This window comes from Mixophyes fleayi, chromosome 7 (genome assembly GCF_038048845.1).
Source record: "Mixophyes fleayi isolate aMixFle1 chromosome 7, aMixFle1.hap1, whole genome shotgun sequence".
NCBI classification, from domain to species: Eukaryota; Metazoa; Chordata; class Amphibia; order Anura; family Limnodynastidae; genus Mixophyes; species Mixophyes fleayi.
Genome location: NC_134408.1, coordinates 4,746,721 through 4,771,457, shown reverse-complemented (window position 1 = coordinate 4,771,457; position 24,737 = coordinate 4,746,721). Strand labels below are relative to the sequence as shown.

At 36.4% G+C, this 24,737-nt stretch overlaps 1 protein-coding gene across 1 annotated transcript; it reads left to right on the top strand.

The window, feature by feature from the left end:
* Nucleotides 1-205: 205 nt before the first annotated feature.
* LOC142098584 (uncharacterized) lies at nt 206-23,047 on the top strand. The gene is made up of 12 exons (XM_075181423.1): nt 206-302; nt 3,646-3,793; nt 4,383-4,405; nt 6,712-6,955; nt 9,817-9,987; nt 11,646-11,735; nt 12,146-12,171; nt 12,779-13,061; nt 14,091-14,285; nt 17,618-17,667; nt 19,412-19,682; nt 22,540-23,047. The coding sequence occupies exons 2-12, from the start codon at nt 3,733-3,735 to the stop codon at nt 22,758-22,760; spliced, it is 1,635 nt and encodes a 544-aa protein (XP_075037524.1). The 5' UTR covers nt 206-302; nt 3,646-3,732; the 3' UTR covers nt 22,761-23,047.
* The last annotated feature ends 1,690 nt before the right edge of the window (nt 23,048-24,737 follow it).

The following is a 24,737-nucleotide window of genomic DNA, read 5'->3' as shown; positions in this document are numbered from 1 at the left end:
CACCTTTTCCCTTTGTAATGTTCCATCTGTAATCTATATTCATACTCTTGTGTATAGTTCTATTAATAAAACTTCTCTAAAGTAAAAGTCAGACCTGTTTCTTTAAAAGTCAGTAATAGTTTATGGGTGGAGGTTGGGCGGGACTGAGGAGTGAAAATAAAACATTCTCTCATTCCTGAAGTGATAAACAGGAGACAAAGTTCACTCAGATCAGCAACTTCAAGGGTGCGTCTCCTGAACAGGTGGACAAGAGCTGGAAGATGCAATGTTAAGTTGCTAATTTGCAATCTCAAATTTAAGGGGTAATGGTTTCCGATGCAGTACTTTTCCTCTAATTCAATACACTGTTTAATGTAATATAACAAAGCGTAGAGGTGACAGGTTTAAAAAACTGTGTATATGAGAGTCGATTTGGATTTAAATCCAGATAGATTGAACGAATCTCTGGATTTGAACAAACTTGTATAGATATATTTATTTTTCAGATAAAGATTTTGATCTAGTAGAAGTATGTGGAGATGGCAGATAATCTGTGTGCGTTATATAGTATGTTAAAATTTTATGTATAAATATTTTAAAAAATTGTTTCAGTTTATTTAGTAAATCTTTATGATTAATAAGAACAAAACTTTACAAATGATAAGAAAAAAATTAAGTGAACATAGAATGCAAATATATCTGTGAATGATCGTTATTTGTTGTTTAATATGTTAGCAGGGGTTAAAAAATATGTTATTGATGAACAAACCCGATTGGTTGTATTGTATTTAAATATGGGACTATTCCCTGATAATCACTACCTCTGATGAATCCATGATCACATGGGGAAACGCGTCAGTTGATTTATTTAATGTGATACTTTGCAAGAGTCTCTCGAGGAGACGTTTCTGTGATAAGGAAAAGTCTTGCTAATTGATTCTCCAGTCTGTGGATACATGTGGGGACATCTTATGTTGCTTTGAGAACTGAACATACATCTGAAGAATTCCTCTTCATAGAGAAAAAAAATAATTTATTGTGGGGAATGCTAACTCTTCATTCCACTGCATAGTCATTCAGAAATATGAGAATTTGTGATGCATTTTCTTCCCTTTGAGTCTCCCTTTTATTGCTACGCCCCTTTATGATGCTTTTTCTCCCCTTGCTTTAAATCTCTGGGTACGAATGATGGGTACACTTTGACTAATGTATAGAAAGTAATACAAATGAGCTACTAAATTTATCAGTAGTAAGCCAGTAACAATATATACATGTATACATATTCCTGTTTATTTAATAACATGGTGCAGAGGAACTGCCAATATAGAAAAATACAGTTGGCAGACTGTCCTGCTCTCTCCTAGCTGTTCTTGTTGCTTTCCCTACCTGTGGTTGCTGGTGTATCTTGATCAGTTACTGCTTGTCTGGATCCTGGAATGCTGGGGGCCCTATTTGGAAACAAAATGGGTACATGAAATTTAGACAACTCCAACCAATCCTGGAATAAAATTAATGGCATCCACATTAAATAATTAGGCCTTCCTGCAGCCCCAACATTAAAATACTCACATTTAATAAATAAAGCTATTTCCCTCCCTTCAAACAGCCCCAGCAATAAATTAATAGCATTTTAATTTAGTAAATATAACCATTTCCCACAACCATCCCAGCATTAAATAATTCATATTCACTTTTAATAAATAGCCCTCCTCCCAAATTCAGCCCCACATTCATTTAATAGCCCCAAACCAGCTCACCATTAAAATGGTCCCGTCACCTCACCTTAAATTAATAGGCCCCGCTATTAAAATAAAAAGGCGACAAAATAAAGGTAGTGATACATTTATATCTATGTATTTAGTATTTAGTATTAGTAGTATTTAGATTTCTCTTTCTGTTTGGTGCTAATGAGATCTATGACACTTTATAAAAGGGACTGTTACTGTTTTACACTTATGCCTTGAAAAAGACCCCTGGCGGGTCAAAACACGTTGACATGGATCCTTCAGTTCTAATATTGGCTGTCAAGCACCCTGTGAGGAGCGATCACTCTCTAAGAAGATCCAGTGATAAAGACATTTTTACAACGCATAGACCATCGGTCTCTTCTGATAGGCGGCCAATACTTATATGTTATTAAATAAATTGGAGTGAAAGATAATGCACTATGGGATTTTTGTTTTCCTTTCCCTTTTCACATGTTCCAATTGTATGAATATGGATATTGAATGAGATTATCCTGATGAGAACATTGCATGGGAACATCTTGATGAAATTTTAAAGACAGTCTTCAATACAAAGTATTTCTATGTGAAAGAACAAAGAACTTGTGTCATATTGGGCTATAATATAACATCTACTAAGTTTCTAATATATTACACACATCGAATTGTGTCTTACATTTTCTTTTTTGTGTAGCGCCTATAGGTGTGTTATCCTATGTTGTTCTAAAGTTATTTTTGTGGATTAATGGGTGATATCTAGATTCACTCCTGAGGCAGCAACACAAGAGCGCTCTAAACTATAAACATAGTTTTTTGTTTTGTTATATAACATAGTGTAACTTGATTTTTTTAATATCAAAATCCCACCAGCCCCCATCACTCGGGGATGCTTTTATAGATCTAGAACAAGTACAACAATTGATACTAATATATTTTTCTGCTACTTTCTGGTAGAAGAGTGATATGATTCTCTCTTAGGTACTATGCCCTAGACAGACGCCTGGCCAATACTATATTAATATTCGGTCAGTAGAGATATATATGCTTATTTTGAAATGATAACGACCACTTTATATTACAAAGGACAGTTCACACAAATTATTTTTTTAAAATGTTTTCTTTATATTACATGTTTAACCACCAATATTTTCTGACTTACACTCAGCTTAAATTTTATGAGCTTGAATTTATGGCACCGTTACTACCCCTGCGTGGGTTTAACTTTTGCTTAATGTTTTTAAGGTTTGTTTTAATAATGTAAAAACCTTAAATAAAATGATTTTAAAAGAAATTAAAAGAAGAATGACATGATCATTGTTCCATGTGGCAATGCGGGGCGGGTGCACTGACCTGTTTATTTTAGTCATCTACTGACCACATTTTCCACCATACCCAATATTGATTATATTAATTCTGATAGAATCCCTAGATAGGTTTGAGGCATGGACGAGTAAAAGAACTAACTGGACCAAAAATTAATTATGTCAAAAAAAATGGCCCATTGTACTCCCGACCCTTAGCTGTGACACCCATCATTAAACACTTCATTTGTTAGCATCACTAGAAATCAATGATCTCAGAGGCAACAACTGGAGTGTAGTCTCATCATCCCACCAAGTATCAACCTGGAATATCACTGAATAGGAGCAAATATGTATATATATTATTTTATTTCTGTATTAATCTATCTATCTATCTATCTATCTATCTATCTATCTATCTATATATTATGCGCACGATAGACTATGTTTCATTGAGCACTGTCTAAATAATCACCATCCCAGCCTTTATGACCATCTGATGCGAATGACAATTCCATTCAAGTTTGCAACAAGAAATACGCTCTTTTGAATTCTTCAGTTTTTAAATTGTTCTGAAACTTAAATATTGTAGTTAAAAATCCCACAAAAGTCCTGATGGTAACTTGAATTTCAACATTTAGATGCCACAAATATGAAATGGTGGAAAAGAGGCCCCAGGAGTTGAATCACTAATTTACCAACACACCCAGTCTTCCTATTCTGAAAAGATGGAGAGAGAAATGTTTAATAAACTTTATCAGATCAGACAGATCTTTGACAAGACTAATGGTAAGTTTAACAAAAAATATTTTTTCTCTTCAAAACAAGATAATGGTTAAAATGAGTATAAACCTCTTTATTTCCAACCGGACTACAACTGTATAGAAGTAAATATTTTCTACAAATCACAAACATATGAAAAAAACATTTCTGTATAGTTTATGGCTTAATAAATGTGCATTAATGTAGTTGTTGTGTATGTGCAGTATGATAGGCTGCTAGTTACTAAATACGACTCCAAATATTGGAGTTGGGGGGGTGATAAAATGACTGAAGGTGGTGAAATGAAATGGTTGAAGGGGGGCGCATCAGGTGTATTAGCCTAGTGTGGACAGAACCCTTAATCAGCCCTTGGAAACAAATAATTTAATATTTCTAAATAATTTGACACAAACCTCAGCTGTGTGAGAATTTCCTAGTCCTAGTCTGACACTGGTGTCAGAAACAAGTAAAGACATTTCCTCCTGTTTTTCATATCAAACATACAACTTGGGGCCCAGTTAGCTGCAGTGTCCACATTACAATGACTCTTTATATAGGAATATAATATAATATAATACATTTGTCTTCTTACTATGTCTGTTTTTCTGATTTACAGAAACCAGGAAAGGGGAAGTCTCGGTAAGAAGCATTTTATGTGTAGTATATTTCCTGCTCTGTAAATAAAGTCATTTGTTTGTCCTTAATCTTTTCAATACCACAATCAGTAAATGGATATTTAAAGTCTTGTCTTAAATTTGGTTTTAGCAATCCATGTTGGTTGGGATTTCACTATAGTCCATTTACAAAAGTCAAGACTCATTTGTAAACAGATGTAGCCTAATTCTGGTTTTATACATACGTGTGAATGGGTTGACGCAAATATTTACAGCTAAATGTGCAGTTTTTTAGTCTGGAATGGTAAGTGCTCAAATCCCACTTTTACGAGGGTGAATCCTAGAAAACTCATATTTTACATTCCATTATCAGATGTATGTAAAACCTAACGTGGGAACCTTTACCACTCATAACAAATGCTTATGTGTTATAACGCTGTAAAACACTTAAACATGTGTGAGAGATCTCTCTCTATACATCACTGCACCACAGGAGACTGAGCCATTATTACTTACATGATACTAAACAGACAGAGAGAGGATGCTGTTTACATAGATCTACTGCACTAATAAAAAGTCATTGAAAAGTATTATTTGTTAGACTAAAATAAATCCACAATGTTAATTTATCAATTTAAGATATATTATAGCAGCCAAATGGCCCTAATTTCCAAACACTGTCCAAGGTTTTAAAGATATTCCACTGTATATTTTTGTCTCTATCTCTCTTTTCTGCACATTAGATTTATTTTCTATCACTTATTATTATTTTCTGGGCTTCATGAGATAAGATCTGTTGAAGAGGAGTATTTGAAATGGTAAATAAATAATTGTACTAGCCTTTGAGACGGGATGAGTTTAAAATTAATGGGCTAGACAACTCATCCTGTCTCAAAGGCTGTCCACGATCAGGTTTCTCATAGAACAGAGTTTCCTTTAAATCACCTGTTTTGGATTAAGACTATTACGACGTGGCTACTGTTGTTTAGGGACAACCAATTAACTATACTACTTTACCCCATCGCTCAACCACATAAAGATTTAGGCTACATATGAGATAACTCTCTCTGAGCCAATCATCAAGATTTGTTCATTATGGGAAGACTTTTTATACCCTGCATGGCATATAAGTCATCACTGTTGCATATTCTCTGAAGAAGCCCTGCTGGGCGAAATGCATAGGTTCTGTATGCTATTTTTTCAACAATTGGACAAACTGCATTCAACATTTAAACTACATCTATAGCCCGCGGCATTAGCTGGTAACTACTATTAGCTTTACTACATTACACATGCGCACCACCAGAAGTACTGCATACGGAACATTGGCAATTCCAGCCACCTACATCGAACGCCCCATGCTCTCAGGGAAGGTAAAAGATCTACAACACGGGCCCCCACTGGAAGGAGCTTTAACAGCGACTGTATTGAGTGAGTCTGGCTTAATTTCTCCATTTATTCTGCAATTCATTGCTGGAATGGTTCAACCTATTTGGACTCTCAGTTATAGCACGAGTAATCATTCAATACTTTGACTATTTGTATGCATATTCAACCATTCTGTCCCACAACCTACCATCCACTTCTATATGAGGATACCTTGGAATTCTTGAACTTGATACACAGTTGTTCGTTTGTTTACTGCTTGAACTTCTTTGTGATTCATATACACAGGTTTTGGAGTATTATACTAAGCTTATGTGACAGTTTTGAGAGACTGCAGTCTGTTTACTGGCCCAGTATTTACACTCGAGATATTATTCTGCCTTTTTTTACATCATTGCTTACTATCATTTCGGTCACATCTTGTGTTTTCATCTGGTTTGATACTTATGGTCCGAACCTGTTGTTGAGGTTGTATAAACTTTATTTTATCAATACTGTGAATAAATATTGTTAACATGCACCCGGAGGAAACCCACGTAAACACGGGGAGAACATACAAATACCACACAGATAAGGCCATGGCTGGGAATTGAACTCATGACCCTAGTGCTGCGCATATGTTGTGTATGCTATATGTTGCATATGCTATATGTTGTCTATGCTAAATGCTTGCGTTATGTATGCTATATATTAGTGTTGTGTATGTGTTATATGCTAGTGTTGTGTATGTTATATGCTAGTGTTGTGTATGCTATATGTTGTGTACGCTGTATGCTATATGATGTATATGCTATTTTCTGTATATGCTAAATGCTAGTGTTGTGTATGTTATATGCTAGTGTTGTGTATGCTATATGCTAGTGTTGTGTATGCTATATACTAGATGTGGCTTCCACCCTTTATACAGAGTTTTATATTGTATCTGCCATGTTCTTCATCACATAGGGTCACAAGGTCGGGATATTCTCTGCTTTGGAAGAGGAGGACGTTACATGGTTACGTACAACACTGAGGACTAATTATTTTTCTGATGTAGTGATTAAGGTCACACTCATCAACATCTCTGATATTAAAGGAAACGAGTTAGAAAAGATTTTGACTGAATACACCTTCTGCATCTACATTTCCAGGGGACATAAAGGGAAACATGGATCTCCAGTTTTTAAGGAAAAGCTGCTACATATATTACGTAAGAGATACAATGTTGTGGATTCGAATTTATTAAACATGTCACTTTATATATTGTATAAACTCTCATGCAGCTAATAATTGCTTGTCAATAGATGCATTAATATGTAATGTTGTTGTAATTATCATGTGCTGTTGAATGTATGTGCCACAATAACTTTTATGGAGTTTGGCAGTTTGGAGTTTGTGGAGTTTGACCTCCACCTGTCTTATCAGCTTACCTCTCAGTGGTGGGCAACTGAGAAAGATTAGGACCAAGAGCTGTAAAAACATACTTCCCAATAATCCAGTAAACAAAAGGCCCAATCAAAAATATATCTGGACAAAAGGCCCAATCAAATAATATGTTGATCTACCTAAACTACTCCCTTGCTTGATGTGATCCTGTTCGAAAAAGAACAAAACAAGACAGGAGGCCCCTGCAAAATTCTGGACTGTTGGCAGGTGTAGAAGGAGAGTCCTCCATTTGTCTCAAATCAAGTTGTTGCTCCTTTAACTGACCACACTTGGGTGAATCAAACCTCTCGACCTGAATGCTGACCAAAGGCATCACTGCCCAATTAGGTCATACTCATGTTTGGCCAAACACAATAAAATCTGACCATTCAGCACTTAATCGTACTGGTAATACAACAAAATGGTAATACTCTTTGTAATGTCAGTCCAATTGCCTTAAACAGGCAGTAATACCACAGTATCAGAAAACACTGAATCATCAAACATGGCTGTAATATACAATGATAATAGTGATAGCAATATGATGTCAACCCATATGAAACTGCAATGTTTCTGATGGTATTTAATCACAACTGAGGCAGTGACTGCACTGATGGGATCATACAGCTTATAATGACCGCTGCATGCTAAACGGGAAGTTTCTGTCCTCCCTGAGCTCCCCTTAGGACACCTGTGTAAAGGGTTGACAGGTGTACCGCGCCAGTCAAACTCCCCACCTGCCACTGTCCTAGGAGCTTTGGAGAAATTAATTATGTTTTCTATCAGTGCAATCTTTTATACTGGCTCATGGCAATGACTTTTTCAGAAAAGTACAGTAATTTTGGAAGTATAAAATGGCCATGATACAGTGCTAAACCCTCTTTGGAGATGGTGAGTGCCACAATTTGCACCAATACCCCTAGAGTTCTGCCAAACAGCAGAGATTTACAGAGCACCGTGATGGTGTTTTCAGCTTTGCATCTGCAGTGATGGCGTTCCTTACATAGATCAGAGTAGATAGACCAGTTTCTTATCGTTGTAGATCATGGCCAAGACAAGATATCATTTTGTGTAGAAAGTTTATTCAAGTGGCATAAAAGAGTGGAGACAGAGTATTTTTAGGTGTATTCATGATGTCAAAAGACTTTTCAACTCTACAGCGATGCTTAAATTTTTCATTATTTCTGACTTGGCAAAGATTGTGTTTCCTCTTATACTTATTGGATCTCATGTTGTGCTTTCTAGTTGTACTTCACAGACACATTTATAGGTGCTTTTGTCCATTGTATAACAAAGCTTCACACACAGACATACATCTAATAAGACAATCCTGATATCCCATCACCGTTATGCTTAATATAAGGCATATATTAGGCGAAAACAGGCTACATTCTAGGAGCAAAACTTTAAATTATATTTAATGAAATGTGAGGTTCTATAGTGGATGGAGGTTGGATTTTAATGTGACGTTTACACTTTTACACAGTGGATCGCTCCACATTTTCACACATCCTGCCAACAAGGTGCATTTTCAGATTCGGAGATTAAACATGAACAGAGAAATGTGCTGAGTAGACCATAAGGGTGAACCAGTGTAAAAACAAGCAATTAAACCAGAGCAACCAATCAGGCCCTGCACACATGATAGCACAGCGCGCATCACAGTGGCTTTGTGGTTAGCACTTCTGTCTCACAGCACTTGGTTCATGAGTTCAATTCCCAACCATGGCCTTATCTTTGTGAAGATTGTGGACCTCATTTAGAGTTGGACGCAAAGTCCGTTTTAGGCGCATCAAACAAAAAAACCACTATCACGCATGTGCAGAAAGCACCAAGTCCGCATGCATCTTGGATGCAACTAACACTTGCGACAGATTGCGACTCACTACGAGAGAATCTGAGGAACATGGAATTGTGAAGGCACGACCATGTAAATACATCCAAGTCGCAGTGAGGCGCAGATGCAACTCACGTCAAAAAAGAGCTAAAGCTGTGCGGCAGGAATTAGGTGGCGCAGGCATTACCTAGCTGCAGGAACTGCTAGTAGCTCGGTAGGGTGTTACAAGTGGGATTCGACTGATGTTGATTGCCACTCATAATACCCTACCAAGCTGCGGCACACTCCCACTCCTTCACTTCTTAAACGAACTTTGCGTCCAACTCTAAATAAGGTCCTGTATGGTCTTCCCATGTTTGTGTGGGTTTCCTCGCACACTCCAAAAACATACTAGCAGGTTAATTGTCTGCTAATAAATTGACCTTAGTCTGTCTGTCTGTGTGTGTATGTTAGGAAAGCTCCAATGGGTCAGGGACTGATGTGAGTGAGTTCTCTGTACAGCGCTGCAGAATTAACGGTGCTATATAAATAGCTGCTGCTGCTGATAGATATGTCACTTCAGATACACACAGTACACATGTAAGAAATTTGTTTACAACAATAATTTATAGCATTGTCTCTTTTTTCTCACATAAATTGAGAATGTGGGGCATCTGGACAAAATTTGCACTTTATTTGGTGCAGGGCAACACGTATATTTCTAAACATAATTTCTTATTCTGCATATTCTCTAAAGCGAATATTATCAATGATATAGGTTTGCCTAATTTCTTTCTGGGATTAGTAAAATATCAGTGTTATATTTGCAGGGAAGAAGAATCTGATTTTGGTGATTGACGATCAGGAGGACAGCAGTGATAGAGGGAAGACCAAGATCCTGAAGAGCGAGACCAACATTAAAAAATATAGCAGTGTTCTCTTCCTCTTCAGTAAACTGGAAAAAGAATCTGACTATCAGAAGTTGCTCTATCTTGACAAAGGTGAGCCCATCACAATCTCCTATGTTTTCATCTTCATGGTAAACTATTGTATTCAAAATGTAGTCATCAGCCACTGTCAATAGAAGCGATAGAGTTTATGATAAATTGAGTGGTTTAATGACCAAAGGTTAAAACTGAAGTACTGATCTGCCCATGTTGGCCGCATTTACAAATAATAATCATAGATACCTTGCTGCTTCCCAGTAGACCATGGTTCACTACAACTCCAATCATGGCTTTAGCTGCAAATAGTTTATTTTTATTTTTAAATCTCATCTTTCAAAAGTACAAAGACAAAATAATAAGGATATATAGTAAGGATAATATTTTACATATACAATAGGAGAAATTGTACTGTTCAGTCAGTCAATATAGAAAATAAAGACATTTTCAGAGGCCTTGCAATTAAGAACAGTTGGGCAAAATGATTTTAGGACATTACCTCACTGGTACATGGTCTGTCCTAACATGAGTCTAATCAAATACACATCAACAATGTCTAGACAAAGTAATTCTCAAAAGCTGGTAAATCTGGTCAACAAATTAGCCTAACATTGCTTTGTGTGTTGGTCCAAGAGGACTTTTGATTGTCTAGGACCTCTGGCTGCATACATTGCACTCTTTAATCAATCCCACATGGTATTCACCCAGATCACAAAAAGCCCAGGGGATAAATATATCAAGCTGAGAGTTTCTGGCGTTTTCTAAATATGGAGATGTTGCCTATAGCAACCAATCAGATTCTAGCTATAATTTTGTAGAATGCACTAAATAAATGATAACTACAATCTGATTGTTACAGGCAACATCTCCACTTTTCAAACCCGCCGGAAACTGTCAACTTATACATTTACCCCCAAATCACATTTTTAATGTGTTGGCAGATTTACAGTTTCAGAGATATATAAAGGCTGGGAAGAGGTTGAAATTTCTAGATCTAACTTGCAATGTTACAGAATATTGGATGTATTACACTCTATGTGATAACTTCCTTTTAGGTTATATAATGTGCCACACAGATGTGTCTGCATATTGGGATGAGGCACGTCAGTGCCATTTTAATAGAAAAGGTTTAGTTGCTAAATTTACTTTACAAAGGACTAATAAATATCAAAACCTAATTGACATAATCTGTTGGAGCTCGTATCTCATGTTTGAGCCACAAAAGAATTGTATGAGTGTCAGATTTTTCTACCTAAAATATTGAGTCAAGAATCAAATTATTCCATCTCTCAAAGACCATTGGTTCTATCTCACCTTGGCAGGGCCATAACTAGGGCTGTGTGAGAGGGGTGATAGCCCAGAGTGCAATCCTGAAGGGGAACGGGGTGAAGTGTATGAATATTTTAGGTTAATTTGGTAAAAATAGAAGGCTAAGGGTGTCAGTAGTTTTCCTTCTCACCACAGGCTCTAAAATTTTAAGTTACGGCTCTGCACCTTGGTCCTAGAAGATATAGAATGAAATCGGGTTACTAATGAATAAAATGTAAGCAGCGTTTCCTGGATTGAAAGATAAACATTGATGAAAGATTTTACTTTCCATGTGACTGTTACCATCATATCAGTTTCTCTATACATCCATATTTCATCACTGGATCTATGTACCAGAGTCCTCTTACATGTATGTATAGGTGATGTTATTTCTGTTAAATATTCAGTAGGACAAGAAGTCAGGAGAATTGCAAATCTAGGGAAACATGATCGTCCTCACCAGCAGGCTCAGATCGCAGAACATTCTGACAATAAAGGTGATACATTTTTATTCATTAAAAACACTGTTTTACTTTTTTATCCAGGGTTGTTTGCTAAAGGAATTATATAAAATTCCTGAATACTGTATGTATCTTGTTTTATTACATGTTTTAACCATGTTATATGTAATGTCCTGAACTATGTTCTGGCTTGGGTATCTGTTATTATTAATAATAATAATTAACAATAAGCTACAGTCCCTCTCTCATTTAATGCATTCTTTTTTGTTACTTAGAAGAAACTGATATTTATTTAAAAAAAATATTTGCAATCCAGAAAACCTCAAAGTTGTGAGTTTTATTTTAAAATGTTTTACTAGGGGGAAGCGTTTTGATTTTTTGTTTTTCATTTTTCATGACTTTCAGTACAGAATGCAACTGTATATTAATTTCTTTTCACCCAACAGGTTCTCATGCTGACAGTTCCTCAAAGGTGAGAGTCAAAAATCTAAAGCTTTCAAATCTAAAATAACACACAGCCTAGTGTAACTCTTAAGACTGATAAAAGCTCCTACTATAATGTTCTCATTCTGTATACCACAATATAGGTTCAGCTAGGTTGTCCCCTATAATCCAGAAATGAATTTTAGCTTAAATATAACATTTGTGTTTAGATTGATGTTTTTGCAAGACAAAAAAAAATTATCTAGTATAATGTAAATATGTATTTAGATCGGTACATACTGGAATCTCACACTTGTAAGTTATAATTTGAATTTCTAGTTCACTGTATCACAATAAAAATATCAATCATATCTCTTATTAAACAGAGATCAGTCCATTAAAATGCAGCATAACATTGCCTCTCCGGGCAGTTACACTGCTCTGGCATGTAGCTCAGATCTCTGCAGAGCCCATAAATGATGTCCGTCACTGGGGCATAGAATCTATGTATTCCCACTTATACCATATCTCTTCCCCTTTTAACACCAACTCCACTATTACACCAGTTTGGGTCTGCTGTTTAGGCTGGTGCTATAAAGAGGAAGCACATTAGCATATTTATTTATTTTTTGTTTTATTTTATTTTTAAATATCAGGAGCCAATGGGAAAAAAAAACACAGTTGGAGTTTTCTCCAGGTCAGGAGAAGTAGATTACTCCTGGTTGGTGACACTGCTCACATCTGAGGACTTCAAAGACCACATTATAGATGTCAGATCCTATCTTATCGCCAACAAAAGATTTGATCAGTTCACTCAGGATGTACATAGCTGCACATTCGGGATCCTGTATCACACCAAGAACAGAGGCAGAGTCAATATCACTGATGTGACTGACTCTATTTATGATGATGAACTACAGTATCTATGTACTATTCTTGGTAAGAGACATTCATAATCCATGCAACATCTTTCGTTAATGCTCATATAAGTCAACATGTTATGGTTACATAGATTAATCTTCAAATTGAAGCATATTACTCTGTTTCTAAATGATACATTTTATTTATGTTGGTACAGAATGTTTAATTCATGCATTCGGATTGATAGACAAGTTTGTAGAGCACAATACATGTTATTTGTTTTTTAAGCAAACCAAAGTAAAAAGGGAAACAAATAATGTAAAAACATTGCTATGACACTTTAAATAGACTTGGAATATAAAAGAGTTTTCAGTTGTACATTTTTGGTCAATAGTTGGGAGAACATTTTACATATTCCTAAAAACACATTTAGAAAAAATCCATTAATCTAATAAGAAACTTCATAAATAACCAAGGAATAAAATATATGAAGCCAAGAGAGTACACGGGAGATATTTAACACCTGTTTTGTGCTGTAACAGAAGATTGTTACCTTATTTAGGTAGAGGACTACCACTAATATGACCATTTTATGCCTGCTCTCCAATGTCTCCTGCCTGCTGGCGTCCTGTTTGTCTCCAATTGTCTCTGGCTTGCAATCTCATACCTGTTCCTTTTGTCTTCTCTAATCTCCCTGTCATTGTCTCATGTTTGCCTCACTCAATCTTATTTATCCCCCATGTCTTTCATGTCTGTTTTCATGGTTCTAGTGCTACATCCTTACTTTTATAACAAGTTTAGATTAATGCAGCCTGTTCAATGATTTTGAATTGTAATTGGAGTGCTCTGCAGTTATGTCATTGCACAGTTCTTCTGTTCTAGAAACTTTACAACCACTAAACAGGCCATGTAGATGCTATGGTTCCAATGATGAGGGATAAAAGCAGCGCTTACCTTAGTTAGTAGATAAGGAGCACATCTGGCCTGAAGGACCCCATGCCTGGTACAGCTGCTTCATCTATTGCTAGATCACTGATACTTGCACAATAGCCAATGTTGAGATCACCAGAGAACCTTGATGATCTGAAATATCTTCTGTGTGTGCAGGGAAGGAGAATGTGATTGTGGTGATTGATGATCTAATAGACAGCAGTGATCAGGAGAAGACCCGGATCCTGCAGAATCAGCTGAAAGTTGCCAATTATGCTTATGACCTGATCCTGATTTCACACAAAGAGAAGTCTGATGAAATAGGGGGACATCTGGCAAAACTGAAGATCCTTAAGAGTTTCCTGAAGTGCGGTAGGCTCATAATTTCTCCCCACAATTACATTGAATCTCCCTTCTACTTCATTGACAGGGGAAGGGGATGGTGAGAACAGAGTTATTAGTGCACCATGGAAGTGGCACTCAATCTCGCTGTTCAACATAATGACATGCTCAATCTGTATATACATATATAATAATGGGCACTTTTCCTTAAGAGATAAATTCCGGTGCCACAGTCAATATAACATTATAATAAAGAAGACGTACGAGATATAACGCAGGAAGTGAAAAAGGTAAATGAATAAGGGAATTTATTTCTATAAAGCAGCAATGTTTTGAGACCGGTCTGGTCTCAATTTCAAGCAAGCGTTGCTGCTATATTGGAATAAATTAATTTTTTCTTAATTTCCAAAGTGCTGTCTGATAGCAAATATATATATATATATATAAATATATATATAATATGCATATGGTTCATACAACCTTGTGAAGTAAAGCTTAAAATCAACTTAAATCAGACCTCTTTCCACCTTTAGGAGCAGATTCACTTACCTGCGGCTGCGGGATTTGACAAAAAATTTCTGCAGATTTTTTCTCGCAGCTCCTAGGGCTGCAGGCAGAAATTAGCGGAGACATTGCCGTAGTAATGGTAATTATGCACTAATTGAATCTGCCCCTAAATGTAACATTGCAATCAATGGCAATCATGTGAAAAAGAGGGAAAATAGAAAACTTACAGTATCCTGGTTGCAATGCTGTGCACACCTTTTCACAATGGTGCTATAGCTGTATTCAAAGTTAACCAATCACATTCAAAATCATGTTCAAAGGTAGTCCACATACACTTCTCTATGTGACAACAATCTTCCATATTCTGTGTATGTCTGGGCTATGGGGTAAGGTGGACATTTCTCACAAATAAGAATATTCAATCCTGTCTCAATTTAGAAAAAAAAATATATTCAATCACATTAAACTATGTGGGGAAAATTGGTGTATGGTCTGAGGAGACCAAGGGTGAACTTTTTGGACTTAATATTAATTCACTGCCAAAATGACTGGCACACTGGCACTTTTTTTTCTAATAACACACAATTTCCTTTAAACAGTTGAAATTACTAACATTATTTGGTTTCCATAATTTTTTTCTATCAATATTGCAGAACATTAATAAATGGCATTGATAAAATTATTGACACCTAGGACTAATATCTAGTAGCACAGCCTTTGGTCGAAATAATTATAACCAAAAGCTTCTTATAGCCATAGATGAGTTCCCTGCACCTCTCTAATGGCAGTTTGGTCCATTCCTCTTGTGCAAACTGCTCCAGTTCTTCTGAATTTGAAGGGTGCCTTCTCCTAACTGCTTTATTTCAGATCTCTTCAGAGGTTTTCTATGGAATTTTGACCTAGACTCATTGTTGGCCAATTAAGAACAGTCCTGCCAGTTACCATTTCTGAGTGATTTTTGAAGTGTTTTGGGGGTCATTACCCTGCTAGAAGACCCATTAGCCTCGACAGAAACCCAATTTTCTGACACAAGTTTTAACAGTGTGCTCCAAAATTGCCTGGTAATCTCCACATTTCATGGTCCCATACACATGTTCACATGTGCCAAATGCAGTACAGTAACCCCAAAACTTCACTGAACCTTCTCCGTTTAAATGTAGGGAAGATGTTCTTTTCTTTGAAAAGCTTCATTTTGCTTTTTTTGTAAACATAAGGTTAATATAAGGCTCTAATTTGGTCTTATCTGTCCATAGGACATTCTACCAGCCTGTTCAGGTATATTTTAGCAAACTGTAGGTCAGGCTTTTCTTATATATCTTTCTCACAGCAGTGGGGTTCTCCTGGGTCTCCTACCACATAACGGCCCTTTCATTGAAGTGGGGACGATGGTGCAAGTTGAGTCTGCTGCACCTTTTGTTTTAAGCCCAGTTTAAATCTGTTTGGCAGTTGACTGAGGTTTCTTTTCAGCATTCCTGAGCTGCAATCTTCAATCAATCTTTCTCTTGTGGCCAGGTCCAGAGAGATGGCTACAGTGCCATGTGCCGTACACTTCCTGATAGCATTATGTATGGTTGGAACGTGAATATCAATGTCTCTGGAGATTGATTTGTAGCCTTGAGATTGTCCATACTCGGGTACAATCTTCTGTCTTACCACCTCAGACATTTATCTGTCTTTCTTTATTTTATCGAGGCTCATTGCAGTATACATTGCCACACAAATATGACAATTAGTCCTTTACTTTATTCAAACTTGTTTAATTATTGATTGTTATATTGCAGGCACCTTACATCTGAGTTTAGTTCCAAAGTGAAGGAAATCTATTTTTTCTAACTACTTCTAAAAGGTGCTAATTATTTTTTGAAGGGCAATTTAAGGATTTATGTGTGGAATAAGCTATGAGTTTTTGCTATTTTTTTTTTAGTCCACTATATTTAGTCCACCAAAAAAATACATATGTGGAGAGAAAAATATTTTTAAATTTAAACAATTTTCTGAAAATAATTTTACATAATGAGAAAAAACTGCAAGGGCACCAATATTTTGGGAAACAGTGAAATGTTTGGTGCAAAGACAACACAGGCTAGAGAAAATTCAGATTGGCAGTGTTTTTGCTAAAAATATGGTAAACATGGCTCACACAATCAGACACTGCCTCACCTGCTGTCATTTCACATGGTGGCCTCCATTTCACACACACCCCCAGACCTGGAGGCAGGCAGGGAGGTGGGGTTGGACTTTCCTCACATTGCACGTTCACAGTTCTACCAAAAGTCCCATCATTCACATTCATGTATTTTGAAGTACATGTTGTTTGGATTTTTAACACAAACTCTATATGTGTTGCTCTGACCTATCGCTCCCCTGGACCATTCTTACAATTTCTTGAACTTGTCTCTGCAGGGCTCTCTTACTTCTTATCTTCCAACATCCCCACCATCATCATGGTTGAATTAAAAATCCCCATTGATAATCCACATTCCACATTTCAGTTGTGCTTCAAAACTACTCTCTCTAACTTCCTCCCTCGACCTCTCCCAGTGGACTGAATTCTCTACTCATCAGGATGGCCAGTACCTTCATCTGATTTTCTCTAGACTATTGCTCAGTTTCTGATTCCCTTAATAACCCTTTCCCCATCTCGGATCATCAGCTTATCAGCTAAAATTGCACAATAAAGCAACACGAAAATCTTCAAAAACTTTATCGCAAAGCAGAACGTCACTGGCGTAAATTTTTATTACAATATTTGATCTCAATTGTAAGGTGCTACGTAATTTTCTGGTGCTATTTAAAAAAAATGATGATGATGATGATGATAATGATAATGATTTACACATTTTCTTTGTTCACAGAAATAAGGGGAGAAAATCAGCAATTCCCACCACCCTCAGGAAAAAGAAATGTGAGTATTGAAATAACTTTATGTTGGTATTTCTATACCCAAACAACTAATAGAAGAAGCCCCTCTTGCTGCTAAGGATAAGATTGAAGTGTGAATTATTTAGCTTAAACAGATTTTTCTTACTGATATTAGTACTGACCTTCTTATGGAGTACAAAAAAACAACATCTCTTTATGGACCATATTTGGCACTTATTAATGGCTCATCTAGGCACTGCAGAGTTTAATACATTTAGAAAAAGTGTTGATTAGGCCTCACTGAGTAGAACTCATGAATGATTTCTGATAACAGCAACTGATTAATGGAATGGAGCAGATCAGATAGTGATCGTGGATAAGAAATAAACACCGGCTAACAGGAACAAACAGGAACTTAATTATACAATGGTAGGTTAATCTGGGGGCTTTAGGGGTAATACAGATACTGTAAAATGATAAATATAAACCGAAGACTCAAAATCACACCAATAGGACTGGATGCATGTAAATGACTGCTGGGTGCATGGCTAATTGTAAAGCACTATGGAGCCTGTTGGTGCTATATAAATAAATGATGATGATGGCTAGTTTTGGGGAAATGCAGAGAAGACATTCAAAGGATCCCCTTTAATAGGATTTTACCTAGTTCCAATGTAAATTCAACATTGTTAACTCAGCAGTAAAAGTGGACCGTCCACCTCTACTCATCCGTTTTGTGGGCTGGACCAGTATTCAGCCTCACTATTTATTTCTAATCAAGTTAAATCCTGGGAACCTCAATTTTTATTTTGTCCTGGGTGATTTTATATCTAAATCTGGCCCTGTCTGTCTGGGATTAAAAATGTGTGTACCACCATCTACACAAAATTGAATACAAGTTACGCTCACTCATACCAGCGGATTGAACATGGACATGTAGAGTTCTTGAATGGAAACCAAGCAGACTATTTAATATATTATCACTTTTCAATCCCTTATGAATAATATAACAGTACTTTTAATGCAGCATTAAAAAGATATTTCATTATTTAAATATATAATTCAGAATATACCCAATGTATATCTGAAAATAATATGGCTTTGTAATGGTCCTCATTCAATTTGTGTATTTAAGTGTAATTTTCCAGTCTTCATATTTATTCAATAGCACAGTGCACCTGCCTCCTACCCATCTCGGGAGAGATTGCCATCTGAAATCTGTGAAACTCCCCTCATGCAGTAAAGCTCAGGCATAGTAAAGGGAAACAAAGTTGTCTCTTTGTATTCTGTGTATTAATATTGTGCTCTGTTATGGTGAAGAATGGTGCCATATGTACTATTGATATTGCTCATAACATAACAGAGCTGACATCAGAGCTGATGGAGAATTTCAGTGCAGGGTGGAGGAGAAGGACTGTAGCAACAGTGTATTAATATTATTACCATGCATTCTCAATCCGACTCCACTTCAGGTCCCACCTCCACCATCTGACGTCACAAATATGGAGTGAAGGCTGGGAACGCACAGCTCTTTCATTCTTATTTGCTTTAGTAGAGCCCTTTATTTTTAATTTGTCATTATATGCATCTGTCCTTAGCAGACCTCTAAGTTAAGTGATCCTTTATCTCTTTCTTAAATCATTTTTATGGTATCATTGTATGTGAAAATCTGTTACTTTGTCTAATCAATAGGGCAACAAAATTGTAATCATTTAAATTCTGGATAAATGTGTATGACGTAGCTCAATGATGAATTTCTTTTCACTGATATTCTTTTCCGTACACAGGCCACACCAAGATCCACCATTGGCATCTTCTCCAGATCAGAGGAGAGTGACTTTTCCTGGTTGAGGAGGCTGCTAATAATTGAGGACTCTGGAAGTAAAGATGTCAGATCCTGTAGGATTTCCAGTAATGATAATGAGACACTTAAAGCAGATGTCTTTCAGTGCAAATTCGGGGTCCTTTATCACACTATGAAGAGTGGAAATATACATATGACAGATGGACAGAATTCTCTGTATCATGAAGTGTTGGAAAGTCTGTCAATAAAACTTGGTGAGACATAACATTATAACTCTTATATTCTGATGTCATGATGATGTCATTTGCTTTAAAATATCTGTGCTTATGAAATGCTAATCATTGGGATATTTATGAAGGATGAAAATAGATCATGTCTCAAGATTAGACAGATTCAAAGGCACATATTTCTTTATCATGTGACTGCAATACACTGGGTGTGGTCTATCCATCACCATAGCAGAGTATAATGTGAACATGTCTGTTGGCACTAACAGTAAGTCACTTAACTAATATGAAATGATCTGTAGGTAGATTGCAAATAATAATTCATGTATTTTTTTTTTCAGCATTTTGTATCAAATTTAAATTTGACTAAAATAAAAAAACAAAACACCAGCATGTTATTTTCAATATCAACACCAAAACAAGGGGTGGCTCACTCACCTGTAATTGTTATATTTTGCAACAGACAATTCCCCAGATTCTTTAAACTCTCCTTTATTGCACTAAAAAAAGGAAAAATAGGTAAGTAGTGTGACATGGGCAGAATTTTGGTGATGCACACACAAACTTCTTTTTGCTTTTTACTTTGCTTTTATTGTCAGGATGGCAAGTATTTGACAACATAAATTTAAACACACATTCCTGTGACCCTAATGCTAAGTTACCGGAGACCAGCTCTCTAGACACCGGTCAACTTGTTCAGCATCAGTCACACTGAACAATGAACAACTCAGGTTTAAATAGTTTACAATCCTCCCACAGCCCTAGCTTGATAGACAGGTGACACTCCCACCTTGTCTTTATAAAGGAGATCTCATCAGGTGCTCTGCTTGATTAGTCTCAGTGCAGACCCCACCATGTCAGCTTGCTGTTAGCTGTGCAAAAAGACACTTTCAAGCCATTTCAAAACATATACAATTACTTTACTATTATTTTGCTAAACATATGTCCTTCACTTGTATCTCTTTAACCTAGGTGCATTACTGTACAAATGTGTAACTATTTGCAGCTTTGCTCTGCAGATTAATAAATGTCAGTTTAATAACCTAACTCTTTTAGAAGCCTGTGGAAAACCACTTCCTTTGCCACAGTAGATTTGCTCTTTTCAAATTATCTACCCTAAGTGCCATTTGTAAATTAAACCTAAAGTTAACATTTGACCTCTACACATGAGTGGGACTGATAATGTAACTAGAAGTCTGGCATTACATAAAAGCTCAGTTCTGAGCATGTGTAGAATTGATTTCCTCTACTGAAGAAGAAAACTTATGATGTCCCTGTTATTAAAGTGAGCTTAAATGCTGTTTGCTATGATCTTAGACATTGCATGGAATTTTGATGCCCCAGAATGCCCTGTGTGATTGGAATCTGGAGGACCAAATACAAAAATGCTCAAAGGGGAACTAATATTTCAGTTTAAATTCCCCTCTGAGCTTTATGTAACTGGTCCTGCACACTCCTAACAGATCTCTGCAAAGAATTCCTCCCCTAACCACACTACACTCTCCTGACAGGTCCCTGCATAATATTCCCCCGATAGTCGCAGAGCATTCCACCTCCCCAACACAGTACCTGCTCCCGACAGATCCCTGTAAGGTATTCCTCCCCCTAATGAACTACCCCTTCTTACAGTTCCCTGCAGAGCCCCACTCTCACAAACACAAACACAATGCCCACTTCTGACAGATCCTTACAGAGTATCACAACCTTCAACACATTGACAGCTCATATCAAATCTCTTCTGAAAACCATTACCCCAAACACAATACTGGCTCTTCACAGATACCTGCAGTACATTATTTCAAACACAGTATCCACTTCTGACAGATTTCAGGAATGCCTCCTAACTTACAAGCCCGTATATTTCAATATCATTTGCATCCTCTTATCCTTAAAATCTCTTAAGTTTTAAGAAACACTGAAGCATCACCTAAACAGGAACACCCAGGGCCTGATTAAGGGTTCCACCTTAACCAATTTATCACCTTCCAACCAATTCAATAACTCTCCCCAGCTAATTAATCAACTCATTGCAGCCAATCCATTAGCCCCTCCATCCAATTCATCAACCCATTGCAGCCAATTAATTAACACCCACCCATTAGCTAATTCATCAACACATTGCAACCAATACATTAACCGCCCCAATTCATCAACCCATTGCAGGCAATTCATTAGCCCCCCAATCCACCAACCCATTGCAGGCAATTCATTATCCTCCCCAGCCAATTCTTCAAAACCATTGCAGCCAATTAATTAACCCATTTACCCCCAACAGTAATCTCACCCCCCTCCACAGTCAATGTATCACCTCCTCCTCCCCCTTGATACTAAAAGACAGAACTTACCTTGCTGTCTTCTACTCCTCCTCTCTTCAGACGTCGGCACTTCTGTCTTCTTGACAGGCAGCTAACAGCTAATCTGATGCAAAAGTTCTGTCAAAAAGTTTTTGTGTAGTTATAGTTTCATTACGCTAGTCAGTAGGCTTGGAAGAATATAGCAACGGTGGGCAAGCCTTGACTAAGTATATTATGGGAGTGTCCACATAAATGCAACATAATTAATTGTTGATGCATTGCCAGGTAATCTTTGTAGGAGGTATATCTCTCGGTATTGGAGGGTTGATGCAATGATGATTATGAATATCAGCAGCACAACCTATCTCCTCCTAATTGACTGATTGCAAACTGCCCATCCGGCTGATAGTATTGAAATCATTAACTATGCAGCTGTATTATATTAATTTGAGCCATCATGTTAGAAAAAAACGGCATTTTTCTTTACTCTTTCACACTGAGGCACAGCTATAGTTATGTCTAATATTTTTTTGCTTAGGAGTCCTCTGTTTGTTACCTGTGAATAATTACTATATTTGTGATTGATACAGGGAAGCGGAAAGTGATTGTGGTGATTGATGACTTGGAAAACAGCAGTGATGAGGTTAAATCCATGATCTTAAAGGATCAGCCCAGTATCGGGAGACTGGCCGTGGATGTATTTCTATTTACCGCATTGGAAAAAATATATATTGATGGAAATTATGCAGCAAAAGTGAAGAATAAATCAACAAGTGACAAAATACAGAGAATGAAGGAAATATTGAGATGATTAAAAAAAGACCTTTCCCTATAACCCAATTAATTTTCCATTAGCTCCAATCCATATTCTGTCCAATTTTTTTCCACCCGTACATTCTGAGCCTTAATTTGTGGGGCCATTATGAAGATGGTAGAACCTAGATGATAATGATTATGGATGGACAAACTAATGTACTCACCAATGTAATCACTTCCATCAATTGCCTCCCATGGTGTGTGTCTAAACCTGTAAATGCAGAATAATACTAGAAAATAAAGCATAGCTTTAAAGTGCTTAACTTTTGAATACATTTATTTTTTAATTTAATTATTTTTTTAATTCATATTTTAATTCATTTTAATTTGAATTATTTTTTAAATTATTGATTTAAAATTTGTTTAACTAGTTGTACAGTATTTTAAACAAATATTTAATATTAAAAGTCATAAAGAGAAAATAATGATAACTTTTGACCATTCTTACAACCACTAAGGGGGTAATAATGGAAGAAGGTGGGTAAAACTGCATGGTACTTGTTTTGTTTACCATCTGGAAAGCTTGTGTCTCACTGGCCATTCACTGTGACAGCCTCCCGTGACCCTTTCCTGGAATTTGCTCTGACTGTAAATTGTGCACAGCAACTGGAGTAGACCATGGTGCTATCTGCTATTCATCTCACTGCATACTGATGGAGGTGCTCACTGATTGTAGTTATACTCTGCAGTGCATGACTACTGTTTCTCTATTGCTATAGCTAGACTCTGTCTATATCTTTGCTACCAAACCCGATACATTTTGCTGCATCTAGAACTGACCGCGTTGCTCGCTACTTATTCTTTTGTATATGTATAACTATAGCCTGTTGGACAAGCAGTGGTTCAATGACTGTTGAAAAGTCATCATTCAAACACATAAACTCGTCAAATGAGCGGCATCCTGATTTGTATTTGGAAAGACAACAAAAATCCACCAACTCCTTCTCGACATTCAGGTAGTGAGAGACACTGCCCAGTTCACCCTCCACAATCTCTTGCTAATATTAGAATTTGGATTTTCCAACATTTCAAATCATTGCAGCCCACTGGTACCTTAAATGTATCTTTAATATTGACAGCCCCAAATGTAGTTAGAAACGAGCACATCGAAGTCTGACTAACATTAGCACACATGATTCCATAAAAAATAGATAGTCCTCCTATACAAAGGTTGACATCATCAGGACAGTAGACAATCTTACAGTTCTATATATAGTTTCTATAAAAATCAATGATTTCTGTACTACCCAGCATTGTTTTATTATTGTGTTTGTGTAAAGCCCTGCGGAATTCACTGGCACTATATAAATAAATGTTGATGATGAATGCTGATAATTTCAAATTTAGAAGCATAGTATTTGGCAGCAGATAAGAACCTCTTGGCCCATATAATTTATTCTATTTAAGCCTTAATTAGACATTATAAACCATAAAGTTTTTTGTCTATGGAATACACACAGTAGTTGGTTAGATCTTGAATAAGATTAAACCAATTGTCTTATGATATAAGTGCCACTCTGCCCTCATGGCATTTTCTACAAATTATATTACATATTTCTCTAGGTTTAATTTCCTTTAATATGATTAGAGATGGGTAAAACAATGAGCAGAATTTTAAGTTTCTACAAACATGTTTCTCATCCAGTAAATTGTAAAGATGGTGCTAAAGAATATTTGAAATTCAGATCAAATTTATATTTGTATCTTACAGATAATAAACTAACAGAACTTGAACACTTGTAGATTTTTTTGTTTAAACCAGTAATAAAAAAATATTTATTTGATGTGCTGGAAATAAGCCAAATATCACTATTTTTTCAGGACTGAGGAATAATTCTCCATCATTAATTGTGATTCCTGGTATTTTCTTTTGTTCTAATATATTTTAAACATGTATAATATGGTGGCTTCCCTCATCTGTATAATGGGCTTTGTAAGTTACATTAATATGTCATCACCATGAAGTTTAGTG